The sequence below is a fragment of the Poecilia formosa genome, unplaced genomic scaffold (assembly GCF_000485575.1).
Source record: "Poecilia formosa unplaced genomic scaffold, Poecilia_formosa-5.1.2 Scaffold432, whole genome shotgun sequence".
NCBI classification, from domain to species: Eukaryota; Metazoa; Chordata; class Actinopteri; order Cyprinodontiformes; family Poeciliidae; genus Poecilia; species Poecilia formosa.
Window position 1 is genome coordinate 110336 of NW_006800371.1, and position 19155 is coordinate 129490.

At 39.2% G+C, this 19155-nt stretch overlaps 1 protein-coding gene across 5 annotated transcripts in view; it reads right to left on the bottom strand.

The window, feature by feature from the left end:
* Window positions 1-17042, bottom strand: part of dot1l (DOT1-like histone H3K79 methyltransferase) — a 28081-nt gene extending 11039 nt beyond the window's left edge. Inside the window, exons 1-18 of one of the 5 annotated variants that reach the window (XM_016663625.1) lie at window positions 16662-17042; window positions 8843-8886; window positions 8611-8685; window positions 8371-8434; window positions 7809-8037; window positions 7613-7707; window positions 6124-6186; window positions 5954-6009; window positions 5362-5441; window positions 3738-3806; window positions 3552-3658; window positions 2241-2282; window positions 2055-2150; window positions 1517-1742; window positions 1269-1382; window positions 949-1040; window positions 709-810; window positions 2-139 (exon numbers count right to left, since the gene is read on the bottom strand). In XM_016663625.1, coding sequence (XP_016519111.1) covers window positions 2-139; window positions 709-810; window positions 949-1040; window positions 1269-1382; window positions 1517-1742; window positions 2055-2150; window positions 2241-2282; window positions 3552-3658; window positions 3738-3806; window positions 5362-5441; window positions 5954-6009; window positions 6124-6186; window positions 7613-7707; window positions 7809-8037; window positions 8371-8434; window positions 8611-8685; window positions 8843-8886; window positions 16662-16742 — 1773 coding nt within the window. In that variant the 5' untranslated portion in view covers window positions 16743-17042. Of the gene's footprint in view, window position 1; window positions 140-708; window positions 811-948; window positions 1041-1268; window positions 1383-1516; window positions 1749-2054; window positions 2151-2240; window positions 2283-3551; window positions 3659-3737; window positions 3807-5361; window positions 5442-5953; window positions 6010-6123; window positions 6187-7612; window positions 7708-7808; window positions 8038-8370; window positions 8435-8610; window positions 8686-8842; window positions 8887-16661 lie in introns of all 5 variants that reach the window. The other 4 variants (XM_007577216.2, XM_007577215.2, XM_016663626.1 and 1 more) reach the window with 4 other exon arrangements.
* Window positions 17043-19155: the final 2113 nt, after the last annotated feature.

The following is a 19155-nucleotide window of genomic DNA, read 5'->3' on the forward strand; positions in this document are numbered from 1 at the left end:
CCAGAAGCAGACTGTGGTCCCTCAGGAAAGCCATTTCTCTTTCAAGCTGCTTGGTTTGCTCTTTTAGCTGACAGTTGTGAGCCGATATCTCCTTCTGAGCCTGGATGAGATCCTCCACAGTCAGAGCTTTGACTCCAAGCTGTTCACAAACAGATTTAGGAATAAATATAATTCATACTGCATTAGTTTCAAACACAAGTCTTCCTCCTGAAGCAGCTGGAGCAAAGAGGGGTATTCCTTCTAGGTATTCTAGGAATCAGAGTGTTTCAGTCCATTAGTCCAAACACCCTTAAATGTGAATTCTCCATTGTCTTTCTCACCATAACTTAGGGCTGCAATTAAGGATTATTCAGCAAATGGCTTTTTATCTTCCGAGTCTGTATACTCCACTTAACCATTAATGGGTTACTAAATTAGCTGACCATAATTTCAATAATTGATTAATCATGATTAGTCGTTTCAGCCCTACTGTTAATGAAAGTAATTTGCTTAATAATGAAGCTCAGCAAAATAATCATCAAACCAAGGTCTCCCAAAGGGCTTAAAGGAATTTTGCTTTTTAGGCGAGTTAAAGGCGTCGCTAAAGACATGTCATAGATAAAACAATGTAATACATCTTTGTTTGGAACATTACCAAGTAGAAAGTACAGGAAAGGAAGTAAAAATAGATCACTACTCAAAATATTCTGAGTTCGGATGTGCCCATACCTCGTCTAGTTTGGTTTGGAAGAGTCCTTTAATCTTGTCCTTGTGAGACTGACACACCAAATGGAGCTGCTCTGCCTGTCCTGACAAATCCCTGTGTTTTTCCTGGGAAAAGAGTGGAAGACGGAAACAAGCCTGAGGTCAAGTGGAATATCAACCTTTACACCAAAGTTAATGAGTCGAGGGAGATTCTTGTTGCCGGTGATGAAAACATGCAGAATGGCTCCGAGCGTGACCAGTTACCTTCTCCTGCTCCAAAAGCTGCTGCAGATTGGAGCGGTACTGAGGAGTCTTCATGTGAGCCATAAATTGGAGGTACTGGACTTTGATGTTATCTGGAAACCACACGAGTTCAGAAAAAAATGTTTGCAATTTGGTTCAGGAAATTCACTCTCGTTGGACAGTTATTCGCTATTGTTTCGAACGAACATTTTATATAAAAGTATATGAAGAGAAACCATCTAAAAAAAAAACAACAGCATGGGAATAAAAGTGACCAGTATAAAAAAAAAGAGGTCAGAATAAACTTTTTCAAATCATAATCCGTCTGCTTAATAGCTTACCAAGTAGTTGTTGCAGACCCGGAGGAGTTGGGCTCATCAGCAGCTGACTGGGATTATAGTGCTGGACCTTGGGAGGTAGCTGGTAGAAGGAAGTCTGAGGTGGCCGGTATGCATCTATACACAAAAACATTTGCAATTGAGCCTAATATTTATTGTTATTACAACTTTCATTAGTTACTTTTTTTTTTTCTTGTTTTTTTTGCTAAGGCAATATGCATCGTGTGTTAAAGATGTGTGAGCCCACTGACCCTGAGGTGGTGCTGCAGAAAGGGTCTTAGCATGCAGCAGATCTAATGCGCTCTGATTCTTCTTGTTCTTCTCAGCAGCAGGGGTGGCTTTCTTGGGCCGACCGCGTTTCTTGTTGTTTAGCTTGCGACCTTTGGCCAGCAGCCGAGTTCTTCGGGGTTTGGGAGGGGGCTTGACCACGGTCACCAGGCTCGGACGCTCCTCCTCACCACCGGAGTCCAGCTGCTGCTGCTGCTGGACGCAGACCGAGATTTATGTGAGTTCTCCGATACACATTCGTGATTTACACACAAAGTGTTTAGAGACACTCAACAAATTCAGAGATTAAACCATTAATGCAAACGTTTGACCATTTTTCCAGGATCTCTCTCATGCGTGAGGTCAAACGCCGATGTTAGACAAGAAGGCTTGGCTTGTAGACTCTGATCTTATTCATCCCAAAGGGGTTTAACATTTTCCTGGCAACTACCAAACCCAGACTTGTCCAGTAGGTTGACAGAGAGGTATGACAGGCATAATAAAAATGGGTGCTGGTCTTACCTTGTTTTGCTCCTTAGTTTTTGTAGGGGTGGTGTTATTGCTTTTGCTGTCCTTTGTGTCTTTTTGTTGACGTCGTCTAGCTGCCTCTTGCTCCTCCTAACAGAAAGTAAAAACAATTTATTGTTTGATAAAAAAACAAATAATAATAAAATACAGAAACAACTCAAATATTCTGATGCAACTCACCCTGAGTTTAGGATTCTTTAGACTGGCAAAATAGTTTTCAAGCTGAAACACAAGGCAAATATAGGTATTAGATAAATATGTTGTCACTACATATACAGGTATTAATTTCACGCAATATTGGTTTTTCTATTCAATTCAATTTAATTTATTTATACAGCGCCAATTCATAACACAGTCCTTTCAGTTCAATCCTCCATACATTTTAATTAGTCTATCTCAAATATTTCATTATTTGAATACATTTTAAAAAGTTTTCTGTCTAAAGAAACCAAGCAGATTGCATCGAGTCATTGACTTGCAGCATTCACTCCTCTCGGGCGAGCGCATAGCGACAGTAGGCAAGCGCTTGATTTGTGTCGTTGACTTTACAGCAATCCCTCATACTGAGCCTGCATTTAGCGACTGTGGAGAGGAAAAACTCCCCTTTAACGGGGAGAAACCTCTAGCAGAACCCGGCTCAGTACGAGCGGCCATCTGCCATGGCCGACTGGGGGTTTGAGAGGACAGAGCAGATACAACTCAAAAAAAAAGACAGAAGCACTGATCCAGGAGTACATTCTATGTTGATGAAAAGTAAACAGTTAATTGGAGAAGAACGTTTAGTTGTTGGCAGCATTATCTCAGCTGATGCTCTCCTCCAGGAAGGTACCGCAGCCAAACAGAGGGCCGGAGCAGATGTAGCTTCTATCAAGAGAAAAGAAAAAACTGAGAGAGAAAAATCAAGTTAAACAGTTGAAATAACAGCAAATAATGCAAACAAGTAAGAGAGTACTTGTTTGCAAAAGGAAAAGTGGTTAGTTTGTCCTTCAGCTCCCTAAACCTATAGCAGCATAGCTACAGAAATAGCTCAGGATAACCTAATGAGGCATGAAAGACGCAGGGAGAACCGTCTTTACAGAATGTATTCCTCTTTGCCGGATCGGGGGTGTGGGGGCAATGTGGTCTATCAGTGTTTCTATTAGCCTTAAAAAAAAAGGTAACAATTATGTCACAATTTGAAGCCAAGTCACAGTCACAATGGGATTTATGAGCTAATAAAAATAAAATGCCTCTAACAACAGCTTTTTCCTCCTCCTACTAGGCTTTTACAAGTTGCTGAAATGGCAAACAGACGACTTTCTAATCAGCAATAATCTGCGAAAACCATTATGTCCTTCATTCTCAGGACCGGTGACTGAATAAAACACAAGGCGGCTCTGTGTTGGGCTCAGTCCATTCGTTGGCTCTAATGTATTACACTCTACTCCAATATTCAGTGTTCAATGTCTACTTTTCTGTAATTAAAGAGAAGAGAGAGCATTAGGTGCTTACTATAGTGCGGTCTATGGTATGAAGGTAGTAGGAAACGGGCTTTCCAGTCCACGACACCGAGCCCCTCAATGGAGAGAGTTCCACCACGCGCATTATCGTGCCAATATCTGCAACACAGAAGCAACACATGTAACCGAAAACAGGAATTAAGAGCAAGAAATTAAGTGCTAAATGCAGAAATCTTACCGCTCAAGTTTCGACTGTTGATTCGAAAATTTAAAGGTGCAAAGGGTTTGGAGGACACAATTTTGCCTCCTGGAAAGAAAGGAGGGGAAAAAAATACAACTATAATAAATATGTACATTTAATTAAATAAATAACCTGTATGCAGCGTCGGAAACACAAAATAGAAATTAGTGATCAGGAAACACAGTTCAGACAGCATTTCAACATCGCTGAAACACAGAAGAGTTTAGCGAAATAAAATATGGTTGAAAAAGTTATCCAACACCATCCGCTACTTTAATTTGCTTAGCCAACATTTTACGTCTTTATTCCTTTGTCTTTTTGAGCTATATGGCACACAAATAAAGTTGCATATTGCAAATGCTGGACAGAAACATTCCAATACTTAGCACTGAACTCTTCAGGAAATAATAATCGGGAAATTTACTGAATGTAAATTCAGTTGCCAAATTCTGTGGTTCCATCAATATTTATCGATGGAACCACAGATGGACATAAAGATTGGTCAATAGAGTTGACTGGCAGAAATAAACAAAAGTGTTTATGAATAAAGGTACCAGATTTTTGCTTCAAGGTGACAATTTCTTGTTTAGCACATGTTCAGCTTTATAAAAACAGAAGCTAGTTTTAAGACTAGGGCAAATGTCATAAACACTTTTACTTATGTGAATGAATTGTTTTGGTAATCTAAACAGATTCAGCTGAGTCGTAGAGTTGCAAAAGCAGTGGAACATTCAGACTATTTTGTATATTTAAGTAAATCATAAGCCCAAAATCAAATATGTGGTTGCTATATTGTTTGCTGAGGGGAACGTTATCACTCTTCTCTAGAGATCTGCTCTCCCAGTTTACGGCTATGCTTGGACATAAAAACATCTATGAGTGTAATTTATACATGAAAATAACAATATCATATAGATATGTAATATCTATATATATATATATATATAACTTATAGATATTACATTCATGCATTTCAGTGGCCATAAAATATTCATTTCTCACGTTTATGTATCGTTGTGAAGTCCATAAAGTGTTTACTGATACAAAAATCAGTTGAATATCTTCTATCTAATTGAAGGAAGTCAGCCCAGATTTTTTTTTTTTTTTTTTTAAATCAACAGCTCCCACTGGAGCAGCATCACGCAGGGCACGGACTTCAAAACCACTTGTTGTAAAATAAATGAACTTACCCTTCTTCAAATCGTTCTAATCTGCTGTCAAAATTCTTTTTTACCACAAGAACCAAAATGTTGGAGATCTGATCCACCAGAATCTCTCACTTTGTCTTTTCTCTTGTTCGCCAGCATTTTTAGCAAAAGTCTCTAATATTTACTGAACAACAACTAAAAAAACAGACCTCTTCGGCTGTGACTACATCTTAGCGTCTCTGAAAACTGACAGGTCTGATACTTTCATGACTCGATCGCAAATGTAGTGGCTATCGATGAAGCGAAATCAGGCTGTCTTCATCTGCCTGTAACGTCCCGCTCTGAGCTAAGTAATATCTTCTTCAGTACTTTAAGTACGATAGCACGGATTTTCACGAAATAAATGTTGAGAAAAAGTTGATTTTGGAAGCCCTGGCTCATCATTATCCGCAAAGAGTTCATTGAGAACTTACCTTCCTTCATGTTTGCAAAGCGCTCCTTCAGCTGGTGATCTACTTCTGGACCAAAGGCAAAGTTATTCACAAAAATAATACTGGAAAACAGACAGAGAAGTACATATTTTAGAATTTTGGTCCACACAAAGAAAAGTCACATCAATCATTCGTGAAAGAGATTCTAGAAAATAACAGAGCATCATTTTGTACACAGATGAGAGTGACTAAAAAAAAACTGTTGATTTCCAAAGATTAATAGACACTGCTAAATCCAGCTATTTGTCACAGTGGTAAAGGGATCTAAATAATCACAAATGAAGACAAGAAGATGAAGAAAAAACAAGCTTACATGTTATTACAAAAATCTACAACTGTCTCAAATATAAATCATGATCACTCCAGATTATCTACATGTATATAAACAAAAATTATTAACAAGATTTAACTGCATAAAGTACAAATAAATATAATGAACTGAATCTGAACACTAACCCTAACTTTTCCAAAAGAATGAGTTAGACTTCCTTGTAAAGTGAAAAGGAGTCTCCTTCTGCTGAATTATTAATATTTTTATTGAAGTGTCTGTGAGCAACCCTTTATGGAGCTTTACCTTGTGGTGGCTATCCTTTCTTTCCACTCTTCAGATAGAAAATCGCCTCTCTCCAGCTGAAAAAAAAAACACAATATATAAAAAAAAAACCTGAATACATATTGGAAATAAAAAAAAGATAAATAAATAAATAAAAATCTGTGATGTAAAACAAATAGCATAGGACTCACTGTGTACTCCCCATGCTTCTTCCCATACCATCTCATCCACTTTTTAAACTCTTTATCCATGGTCTGAAAAAAAAAAAAAAAAGAAACAATCTCCAAATCATTAAAATAATAGATTACAGACAGAAAACAAGATTATTTTATTAATATTCTGTGAACTAAATTCAGTGAAATTGCTATTAAAAAGATGCCGGTCATTGAACAACTTTTACAACAATCAGGAGGTGGCTCTCTCCATAAACACTTTGCTTTGGCCACAGTCAAGAAAAGAAAAACCTTCCACAAAAGAGGTAAACCAAACATGGTCATTGCTAAAGAAACTGCCAAGTGCTGACTCAGAGGCCCATCACTGTGTCACTGTAATTGTCTCATCTAGTCTTTTAATAGCACAAATCACTATTTTTCCAGAGACTTGCTGTAAACAGTCACCCTAATGTCACTATTTTAAATTATTAACAGCTTAAACAACAATAGTGTTTGTAAAAGCTTCACAACACCAATCAACTGATGTCTCATCTGCACCAGAAAACCAGGTCTTATGCAAACAGTTTATAGCGAGACTTATTAACACCACTTGTTGATGAGAAAAAACAAACAGAGTTTAAGAACCTATTTGGAAATGACCTTTATAGACTGAGTGGATAGTATCAACTGCGAGCGCAGCTCTTTGTGGCGCACTGACCTACTTAAAATCCATGATGGGTGACGTCGAAATAAGCTGCAGGAAGAGAGGGGATGGTGGTATTGTGTTATTCTGACACTAATCCAAATTGTTCTTCTTGTTAAAGCACAATGTATTTTCTTTTCTCTTAAATTAGACAAAACAGATTTTAAACATGACTCTCAGAATTTTTATTAGCTGCTTGTCTTCATAAACCTTCCACTGGCTCTTGACAAAACTGGTTCAGAGTAGGGAATATTGAAACAATTTGTTGACGTGTGCTGGAGCCAGAGTTTGAGGTGGACTGTTGTTCCACAAATCCTCTTCAGTCGAAAGCAAATTTAGACATTTTTTAATTTTTTTATTTGGAAATCACAGCCTCCGAGTCTGGAGGAAGAGCAGAGGCACAGAGTGCAAGTTGCTTGAGGTCCAACGTGACATTTCTGGTCAGTGATAACAGGGGGAGCCATTTTATCTGGTGAGCTCTTTAAGCCCAAAGTTAGAGCAACGGTCTACCAGGAAGTTTCAGAACATTTCATGGTTCAACGCCATGCAGCAGCACTGAGGCAGGAACTCATGGAAAAGAAATCTGGATGTTCTGCAGGAAAAATCTAGATCTTATTGGTTTGCTGCAATATTCAAATTATCTGAGTGAACTTTGAGTTTTCATTAGCTGCAGGAAATAATCTTGGAAATGAAATTAACTTTATGACAGGAGTTTAACTTTTTGAATGTAATTTCTTAAATTAACTTATTCAAAACAGTAATCTTCTTTCCCCCTCCCCCCTTAATTGAAAAGTTATTTGAACAGAGTGCTAATTACACAGTTACCTCTGCATAGCTAGATGGAATGTCTGCTTTCTCTACTCCGTAGTAGTGTTTACAGTTTGTTGCTGCTGCAACCTGCAGCACCACCTGCCCCACTCCTGTAAACAAAACGATTCAATGCTTTATCAAATGTTCTAAAAGTTTAAAAATCAGTGCACTCGTTAGGAATGAAACATTAATCTAAAGAGGGAAAACCAACCACTGCCAAGGTCAACGAATGTGTCTTCTTCCATCATTTCCATCTCATCGATGATCTGAGCCACCAGGTCGAAGGAGGTCTCTCCGTACACCTCAGGGGAGAAGGGTTCGTAGTTGTTCAGCTTCTCGGGGTCGGTCACTGAGTGGTTGTACACCTGCTGTAGGATATGTCTCAGCAGCCCGTTGGAAGGACGCTTGTTTAGCTTCATGGGCTGAGTAGTCCCCTTCCACTGTAACCAGATTTTGTTTTTTATCAATTAATTTGCCACACATCAGACTGAAGAACATTTCACTGCCTAAAAATACGACACGTGTTGAAACTATATGAACAAAACTAAAGACAAAATGACATAAAACACTAAAGAGTCCTTGCTTTGATATTTTGTTTGAAGTCTTGAAACCCGAATATTAACGGGGGGAGGGGGAATTTATCAGATAACACTCAGGTATAGCTGAGATTGAAAGAAGTCATCACACACAGACACGATATTCCCCACCTGCTTGTGACTAATACTTTCACTCCACCTACAGAGTAGTGAGAAAGTTCCCACATGTAGACTCACCAGCTGGTGGATGCTGTCAATGGCCCTGTTGTACTTGTCACAAAGTCTCTGCATGCTCTCAAAGCTGCAAGAAAGGCAACATGGATCGCATGGTCATCATATGGCGGCGGGATTACGAAGTTCATCTCAGCTTCTCTTCTCTGTAGTTAGCACGACTATTTGGTATTTAATGCTTTTATCAAGGGTTTGGTTTATTTCACATCAATGTCAATTTTGAAAGTGACGCAACCCAAGACTTACCTCTTGGTGTCATAATCGATGAGAACATAATTTTCCATTGCAAGTTTGAGGTCAGGGATTTCCTCACACACCCACCTAGAAAAGAAAAGAAAAAAACACCCACCCACACACACACACACACACACACCCACACACAAGATTATCACTAAACTGATCGTGACACTTGAGTTGATCGGGAGAACGTGGGTGTGTTCAGTGAGTGGGTGGGGGGACTGCTGGTGATGTCACTTACCGAATGGTCTCGATGATTTCGTGAGCAGCATCGTGGTGTTTATCCTGAAAGACAGAGGCGACGAGGCATAATGAAACCCCGAACATGACACCATTTGAGATATTGAATTTAATTGGATCACAAATTACCAATGTTGAAATGAGCAGAAAATAATTAAAAGTTCGAGAAAACAACAGTCCAAACAAAAATAAGGGTATTAATTATACAAAACATGGGATGTTGATTATGGTATTTTGCAACTAGAGTGAAATGCCCACAACATCTATTATGTCTGATTCATCCTCTCGTTACAGAAACTCAAAGCAGAAAACACAGCCACTTCAGACATAACGAAAAAGTTACTAAGGACAGACTTGACTTCTCAGGAACGTTTTGTTTTACCCAAATCGAGGTTCTGAGTTATAAACGCTGCGTGACCGCACAAAACAAAACTTAAAGCTGCATAAACAATGTCTCAGAAAACCAAAGCTGAGCATTTTCCAGACTCAATATCAGCGAAGTGTTGAGTCAAAGGAAGAACAAAAGCTGTAAAAACCTTCAAAAAAAAAAAAAAAAAGAAAAGAAAAGAAAATGAAAGGCACGTTAGCCATTCATTTAGGTTACCATATAAATGAGGACAGAAAGGGATGCAAAGTTACCGTTTTGGCCAACCAAAGAGTCCAAATCTGTCTGAAACACCAGATCACCAGAACCAGATAGGCAAAGTTTCCTCTCTTTCCAAACCTTTCCATCTCTTTTCTTTCCTTACTCTTAGACATTGTCCCCACCAGACCCTGTGAGTTTTGGCATCTCGCCCACTAAAAATATATATCAGAAGTGGGCATTAAAGGCAACTTGAGTGCATCCAGATGGCCAAATATATTATCAGTATGCACCGCAGCATCTGAAATCCTGCCAAATATCACATCCAAGGGATAGAAAAGTTGCACAGATGGATGTTGCAGAGACGACTGCATTCAGGATATTATACAGCATTATCCAGCACACACACACACACACACACACACACACACACACTGAATCGCCTCACGCAGTGGAGAGAGGTGTTAACACACACATCTCGTATTTAAATGGAGCAGAGTTGTTTCAACACAGTGGGGCCCGCAGAACATTTTATTCATACGTTTATGTATTTATTGGGTTCTACATTTATGTCTTGATTGAAGGAGGTGACTGTATAATTTATATAACCTGGAACCACAACGCTCATTGACATAACTGAACTGAAGGCTGGCTTCACAGTTTAATTAGAAATGTTGGTTATTGATTGATAAGACTAAAGTTGATTGATAATATCAATCGACTAGTGGACATTTTCTCTCATATCAAGAGGGTCTCTCTTTAACATAAAGGTCTATTTTTTTTTTTTTTTATAATATGCTAAATACAAACAAAGAAGCACATTATATTTTAGGAATTTTTTGTGACAGCACAGCTAAATGAGAGCCATTAAGGTGATGACAAGAATTAAGGATCTTGTTGAGCGTTTACATTTCAAACCAGAACTTCATGAAGTGCATTTTCCACCCCACGCTGCACTCTGTTTGGACCACTTCACTTTCCTGCTCTGGGATGCCTCCGCCATAATTATTTCCCTTCTAACTATCAACTGGTTCCACTTAAGAAACACCAGCAGCGCCCTCTTCTGGATAGTGGCCACACTACAACACTAAAGGAAGTACTGTGTAAACGGAAGTTATTCCTCTAACTGAACTCATTTTGATCTAATTAGCCAATATTTGACAATCAATTGCATTGTTTGAGTCCCTAGTTTAAATACAGAATTTTAATGTTTATATATATCAGTAACTGGGACAGCAGTGTTTTCTTTAGATGTTGCAAGAGGCCTTTTAGGTCCCCGCCCAAAACCAGATGGGCCAGAAGCCAACTGTAAGGAAGCATCAACAGACACACAGATGAGGACGTATAGGAGGAAAAAACAGGATGAAACCAGATGAACCAGATCAATCATTTAATTAAGACTTTTTTACATGGGCTTGGTTCTAACACCACCTCTTATTCTCCAACAGTCAGAGCAAGCAGCACGCATATCAAAACACAGTCAGCAATGTGTTCATGCTCTGTGGGTGAGATAACGAATCTCAACTACTGTGGGTGGAACATGTTTTTAAAGAGACGGTTCTGTAGTTAGCTGCAACAAAATCAAGACGAAAACCTCACCAGGAAATTTGATTGGAACAAACACTTTAATACAGATATTGATGCAACAAGCCTTTTTGTTCTAGGAATACAGCAGAGCGGGTGCAGTTGCACATCTTCCTCCCCGCAGTCCTGGCCATATGGACAAGTGAGGAGGGAGAGAGAGGACAGAGGAAGTGTTTCCCTTTGAAAACAGGAGGAGAGCAGAGTATGGCTTCAGAACTCCACATGAATCAGCTGCTTCTAATTCAACTCATGACAACAAGTCCCGATATAAAACAGACCAGGAGTATATTGAATTCCTGACATTCTCGGCTCCACGAGACACGAGAGCGTGCATGCAGTTTAACGTGGAGGCGGAAAATGCGAGTGACTCAGGAACCCAAGAAAACTCATTTGGTGCATATTTTGATAACGAAATAAACGGACTGACTGAGGAAACTGAAAGAACTAGATTGACGAGGTAGACTACAGTGTGGGCGGAGAGAAAGGAACTACAAAGAGACCCCACTCAGGCATTCGGAGAAGTTCAGCGCTTTCAGTCAACACAGAGCGTCTCACCGTAGTTACTATAAATGTGCACTTACACCACTAAAAAACACCACAAAACTGTTCCCAGCTTTGCTTTCCGTTTCTACTGAATGAGCGAACTGCTCCAGCTTCTGACATGCAGACAGCTACTTAGAAATACTACAGAGAGAAAAAAACAACAATTCTCTTTCACGGCAAAAATGAATAGCAAATGGAAACGGACTGGTTAGAAATCAACAGATCGCAAAGAACATGGAATAAAACACAAAAGGGAGCTGTTTCTTATCATGAGCTCTAAAAGCTGAAAACAGTCTTAGCTAGTCTCCACAGTCACATGTTGCAACTAATTTTAAAATTCACAACCTATTTTGTAGTTCATGATACTGAGTGTACAATGCTTTTGTTAGTCTAAATAATTGCAAGTGTATTGGCAGATACTTGCAGCTCTTAGTGTGTGTTTACACTAAATCTGATCTGATTTTCTTTACGTTTTTTTTTCTGTACACGATTACCCTGAAAACACATGGAAATGTGTTAATAATTACTAAAAAAGACTTGAATTACTCAAACAAGCTTTATTATGAAGTGAAACATAACTGGACAGTGAAACATAAAAAAATGAAAGAGAGTAACATCACAGCTTAAATATACCATGAGTACATTTATCCACGGGTTTTGGTTTTAAACGATTCATATATGTATAAGCAAGCATTGGAAAAAATAAAACGCATACACTAAAAGTGCATCTCTCTATAACCAAGGAATGGATACAGAGTAAATTAACTGAGGCAAATGCAAACCTTATTTGTACAAGCACTGTCCCAATTAATGTGTCTATTTCTTTGTGGTACTTTTAGGAAGTGAAAGAGCCAGTTACTGAGATTAAAAACTTTTTGTAAAAATTGTTGACCAAAAACATTTTTACACCTGGAAGGGGAAAAATAAAAGATACCAACTGTACAACATTTTCTAGCTTTTTTTTTTTTTTTATAGCCGCTGATTAAAAACCAAATTCCACTGCTTCGGTGTAATAAACAAACAATTAAGTTTAGATTTGTCAGTCACAGTCTGTGCACCGTTTCGGTCAGTTGTGCTTTAACAAGCAGAGATGATATTCAAATTGCAATTCGAAACAATTCATTTCAGCAGAAAGCAACTTACTTTGCTGTTTCATTCGATCCAGAGTTACAAAACCAAGTAATCGACTCAAACTGATGACGACTATGGTTAACAGATGAGTTCCAGTCAAGCACAATACATTTTTATTCAAAATATGATTTATGTGAATCTTTGCAAAGTGTTGCTTTTTCCATCGCCAATTGTGCTACTTTGGTGGTGCAATGTGGCAGCTTAACTCATAGGAGAGATGATGACTCAAGCTTGAGACTTTGAGTCGAGTCACAAAAATAAGAGAGTTCAGACACACCTTAGATCTGTGACCTATAGACCGTGGACTCCAGGTAAAAGACTCTAGTCTTTGTAACAGAGTCTATCTCATGTGATGAAGAGTGAAAGGAAGCAATAGACAGCATCTGCTGTACAGGTTTTATAGTGAAAGGATGTCCTTCATCTTATTTTTAGAGCAGTGTTTGTGCTTGACAGACTCTACAGTCTACAGCGTTAGATCCATAGCCAAAAAGACTTTTTCAGACTGTTTTTTTTTTTTTGTCACCTGTCATCTTTGCTATGAATACTTGAAGATTTAAACTTAAAATTTTACAGCAATATCACTCATCCACAACTCTAAACTTTTATCAAAATCAAGTTATGGCTTTGACAGACACAGTTTCAGTCATGTTTCTGATTTCCAATCCATCTTTTTTGCTTCATCCAACTTTCTACGCAGAACATGGTGCCTCTCTTAAACTTAAAAGTGCAACTTTAATCAAAAATTGGTGTCATCTTCTAACACTGTGTGCGTACTTCTCTCTCTTAAAAAGGATTGACCCATAGCACAGTTGAGTGGGTGGATGCCCCTTTGAGTGTATGCTCTCAAAGCTCTCCAGCTTTCAACCTAATTTTTAGATGCACTTCAAAGAAAATAGTTCCAAAAGAGGCAAAAAGAAAAGTGCACTCTTTTTTTTGTTCCACCCAGCAAAATCTAAAGTTAGAAATACTAGCAGCGTCTGAGCTTTTCTGTAGGAGGAACAGAGCTCGGGTTTCATCCAGAGTGCAGTCAGGCTGAGCCCGTCGCTTGTGCTGACCCACTGACCCACTTTCTGTCTCCTGTTCCAGAACACTGCCAAGGGGAGCAAGAAAAGACGGAGAGGACGAAATAAGAATACAAGAAAAGGTTAAAGAAAAGAGGCGCAATGTTCATAAAAACTACAAACTGTCGGGACCGGAGAGCCACAGAGAGGATGGGAAACGGGACAGTTTTGAGGCCAGGCACAGCAGCTACAGCTAAGCGCTAACGGCTCGGAGTTCCCAGCTTCCCGCTCAATACTGCCCGCCTCTACTACGCAAAACGTCCGCCAAACATAAAACCTGCATGCACACACAAACTTTTCTACAGCTACTAACGACATCTACACACCAGATGTACTATATGCATCGTACCGCATGTGACATTTACACTCACGGCATCAAGCCAGGCGGCTAAAAAGTAGCATGAACTAAAGGCTTTCTTGAGAAAAATTTTAATTTGTATAGTAGATATAAACCCTCGAGTTCAGAAGCTGTAAGCGGTATGCAAAGGCATGAAAATGACTGTGTGCAGCAGAAAGAGAAGCAGTAGGGGGAGGTCACCTGCTAAAACGAAGACAGCACACAGCAACACCAGCAGCGGGCTGCTGCTAAAAATAAACACTGTCTGACAAGCCAGAGACAAAAAGACCAGAAGACCCTCCCCTCTCCCTCCCAGCTGTGGCGCTGACTGATGCATGTTCTACTCCGCCTGTGCACGCAACGCAGAGCAAACTCTTCAGTCAATCTCCTGTCAAATCAGAGTGACGCACGGTGGGCACAGGGGCTTCATGCCGCACACTGTTTTCCTCTGTTACTCATGCGGCCCACAAGAACAAATGACTGAAGCGGGCTTACGCCCGACCACTACTCTGACTCAAAACAACCAAACAGTAGCGTGAATTTGCACAAACTAAGCTAAAGAGCTCTCCTCGCCACCTCTTCAGAGATGAGCGACGTGCCTACAAAGACGAGGAAGTCAACTGACCTCGAACGGGTAGTTTCACACTTTGAATATAGAATTAAAAATATGTAAAAAAAAAAAAAAAGCTGCATAAATATTTCAGTGAGAGTGAGTGGCCAACGAACAATGTAGCGTGTGTTTAACAGCACTGAGACACCAGTGTCTCTTTTAGATGTCGTTTGAGGCCTCCTACTGCCTCCACCCAAAACCAGATGGAAACAGGAGCTGCAACACTTCGGAGGAGGTGGACTTCATATGGAAGCGTTTACAAATGCACACATGGTGTGGAGATGGGAGCGAACACAAAAACAAGGGTTAAACTGGACAAACATATCTGGACTTGGTCCTACCCATGCGCCGTGTTCTCCATCAATCGGAGCAAGAACATTAAAAGCCAGTCAGCAATGTGTTTGTTGTCTGTGAGACAGTGACTAGTCTTAAATTAAGTGGGTGTGAAACATGTTTTTACTAAAGACGCTCTTTAGTTAACAGCAATAAATTTAACCAAAGAAAACCTAACAAGTAAGTTTGATTGGAACAAACACTACAGAACAAATATTGGAACAAGGCTTTGCTTTCTAATAATATAGCACAGACCTGACCATATGGACAAGTCAGGAGGGCGAAGAGAGAGAGAGCGAGGGAGTGCTTTCCTCTAAAAACAGGAGGCGATCGCCTTATGAATCAACTCCATGTTCAAGAATCCCATAACGAAAACAAAAAAAAACAAAAAAAAATCAGCTGTTCCTAATTTTAATCCATGGCAACTAGCCTCCATGTAAACAGCTATCACGCAGATTGGAAAAGACATTACATTCCTGACATTCCTGGATTTTGAGTTCATCCTTAAAACACGGGACTGTGCAAGTTGACTAAAAGTGGAGGCAGCAAACGCTAATGACTCAGTAAAAAAATATATATACATATTCTGATCACGAAATAAACGGACCGACTGTCGAAACTGAAAGAACTTGATTGACTAGATAGACTACGCTGTGGGTGGAGAGAGATAAACTACAAAGAGACCCTATCCAGGCATTCAGAGAAACTCAGCGCTGGCTGTCTCATCATACTTACTATAAATCTGAACTTGAGCCACTAAAAACACAACTGTTGCCAGCTTCTTTTCCGCTTCTGTTGAAAGAGTGAGCTGCTACCAGCTCCTGATATGCAGACACCTACATGGAAGCCCAGCTGAGATGAAAAACTGCTTTTCTCTAGCATAAGGAGCGCTGCATGAGAAAAGCTAGACAAGACATCAACTGTTCACCGAGTTTAAAATATAAAACAAATGAGTAGTTCTTAGTCATAGCGATGTTACTAAATGGCATAAAAAGAATATGACAACAGCAATGACATAAATAAAGATCGATATCAGAGACCCTGTACACTCGTCAAAACAACATTCATTCATTTGGTGTTTTGCTGAATAGGCAGGAAGTTGTTTTGACCAAAACCATAAGTCAGGGGCTAAAATTCATTTTTGCTATGCATGAAGTACAACTAGATCTATGCTGGTTTTACAAATCAAACATGGAAAAGAGAGATTAATGTTAGAAATACTGATGTCCGATCATGTTACGAGTAAAAACACATATCAGACGAGGAAAACCAGATGAGAGTTAAATGATCTTAAACGGGAATAACACTCTGGTTCGATCATTTTAGACAATATTTCTATCTGACAGTGTTCAACTGAATGTCACCGGTTACTACACCCAAATAACCTCGTTACTAAACCTAAACTACAATTGCATCTCCTACAGCATAGAATGTAAAATGTTTTGTTTCCAAAAAATCTAACGGCAAACGGGAGAAAAACAATCTGCAACTGTCAGATCAGTGTGTCCCAAGTCCCCGGACGAGCCACATCTTCTTCTGTTACCCAGGGTTAGCCAAGGGCTAACATAGCTAACAAAGACAACATCAAGAGACTAAACATAAATTTGTCCCAGCTTGGTGCTGAAGGGCATCACTTACGTATACTGGTAACGGCCAGGGATAACCAGCGGGTTCCGCTCCAACCGGCGATTTGAGCTTTAGCTCCAGCTTTTCTCCCATTCTCCACTCTGATAGAGAGCTAACTAGCTCCTGACTGCTCTGTTAGCCAGCTGCTCGATAAGCGAGCGACTCACAACGGGAACATTTTGTAAGGGGGTAAAAACGGCAAAAACTTGAAAAATAAAAACGACCTCCACACTCGCTACGGGAAAAATACACACGCGATGCAGTCAGGTGTGTACAAGAATCCCGCTCGTTTGAATATTATTAATAAAACGCCTATTATGTGCTCACTGGCAGGAACATCTCGTCCGTTTCGCCGCCATCTTGCCCGGCATGAATAAATATGGCAGGAGGCCACTGGCACGAGAGGAGGACTGTGACGACTGCGCTTGGGCCAAAAAGCAACGTGCACGAGCGCCATACAACTGTTTCCGAACTGCGTGAGAGACGTGACATCACAACTACTTTATTTGCGTGAAGCTGAAATATTTCACAATGTGTAATTTCCATCCACTTAAAGTAATAAAATCTGATAATTAAAAACATAAAACAACAAACTTGAAACCAGCTACAAATTCCATCGACTGAAAGTTTCTTTACTTATTTTCCTGCCCATTAAATATATTTTTATATAAGAGCCATAAATAATAATAATAATAATAATAATAATATATTAGAGGTAAATGTGTCAGCCAAAAAATTGAGGGAAAAAAGAACAATTTTATTAAAAACAAAAAAACCTACAAAATCATCAAATAAACAAATTTAGACTAAAATACCAAACCAGAAAACACAATAACACAGTGAATATGCTTTGTAAACAAATCAAAAAGAAATTAATCTAGTTTGTTTATATAATGACAGTGTACCAATACAATCTAAAGATCGATATGTATGAGTTTATACATCAAATCAGTCTTTGTTGTTCCGGTACGACACATCCATAGTGCAACTGAATCACATTTTCAAATCAATGCAGACAAAGTCAGCTGATCATCTGTCAGTTGGTAAAAAGCTATCCACAGACCACTAGTTTACACACTAGTTACTAACTCTGCTGCTAATCCCTGCTCATGAACAAGTTGGGGCAGTGAAGATACAAGGACTGGGACATTCCAGAAAACATAAGGAAACACTGGATTTTTGGAAACGTGTTTTAATTTTGGCAACAAAGCAGAATTCTGACCAAGACATCATGAAATGTTCCACATTTATGTATTTTTAAGACAATATTCTAATAACAATATCACAAACTTTAAACAGTGTGTTGCAAATAGTTTACAGATGAGATCATGTTGATCATAAATCCGATGGTAAGTTCGAAGCATGTGCTGCCTTGTTTGTTGATCTGTTCAACGCTTTTAATTTTCTAAACCACACATTGTTGTTCAGTCATGTTGGTGTGAGCAAAGGGCCCATTAGCCTGGTTTAGAAGCTACTTTTCAGACAGATCACATTGTCCTTCTCCAGGTGGAAATTAAAAATTTTAAAAGGAGCCCCCCCCCGAGGCCTAATCTCTGCTCCCCTTTAATTTTTCATTTTATAAATAACACAGAGAAGAAATATACTGTCATTCCAACACATCGGAATGACAGTTTACAGTATAAATGCAAACTGCAACTATGCAGATGGCACCATACATGCTTTACTCAGTTGACAATATTCTCAGGCAATGTTGTTTGCGCGTCAGCTGCCTTCCAGTTGCTGCAGGCTTTGCCATTTAACTTAAAGGACATTATTAATATAAAAAATAAAACCACATTTAATTAAGTATCATTTTATTGAACTTATTCCCTCTTTAGATAATGTATTGTGAGAGAGAGAGAGAGAGAGAGAGAGAGACCGTACTGAAAAAATCTTATTCTTCAAATATTAGTGTATCTGGCCGAATGGTTGTTTGTCTAAAGTGAATACTAAGCATGCAGCCAAAAAGTCTGAAAGTTAGACTGTGCTTTTGTTGTCAAAATAGGCTCAGTCTTAATTTATCGGTAAAGAAAAACTTGTATAGGCTGCATCTTTACATTTTCTCACTGCACTCTGACCAGTTTGTAATACAGAACCCATCACTGTCCAACTTCTTGTTAGACAAACTATTTACTTCCTTCATGTAAATTTTCATTTGTTTTACATTCTAACGTTAATGTCAAACTACAACAAATAGGCCAAATGTTATGACCACCTGCCAAGTAATGTGCTCATGCCGGTTTTGCTATCGAAACAGCTCTGATCTGTTTAGATGTGGCCTCCGCTTGACTCGTGAAGGTGCGCTTTGCTGTGGTATTTGGCACCGAGACGTTGTTAGCCACAAATCTATCACGTTCTGCAAGTTGCCAGACTGGCCCTCCATGGATTGGACTTGTTCAGATGCTCCATTGGATTGAGATTTGGAAAATTTGGAGGCCAACTCAGCATGGTGTGCATTATTGTTGACCCAAAGCAAAAAAATATATACAACAGGGCACTTTATCCT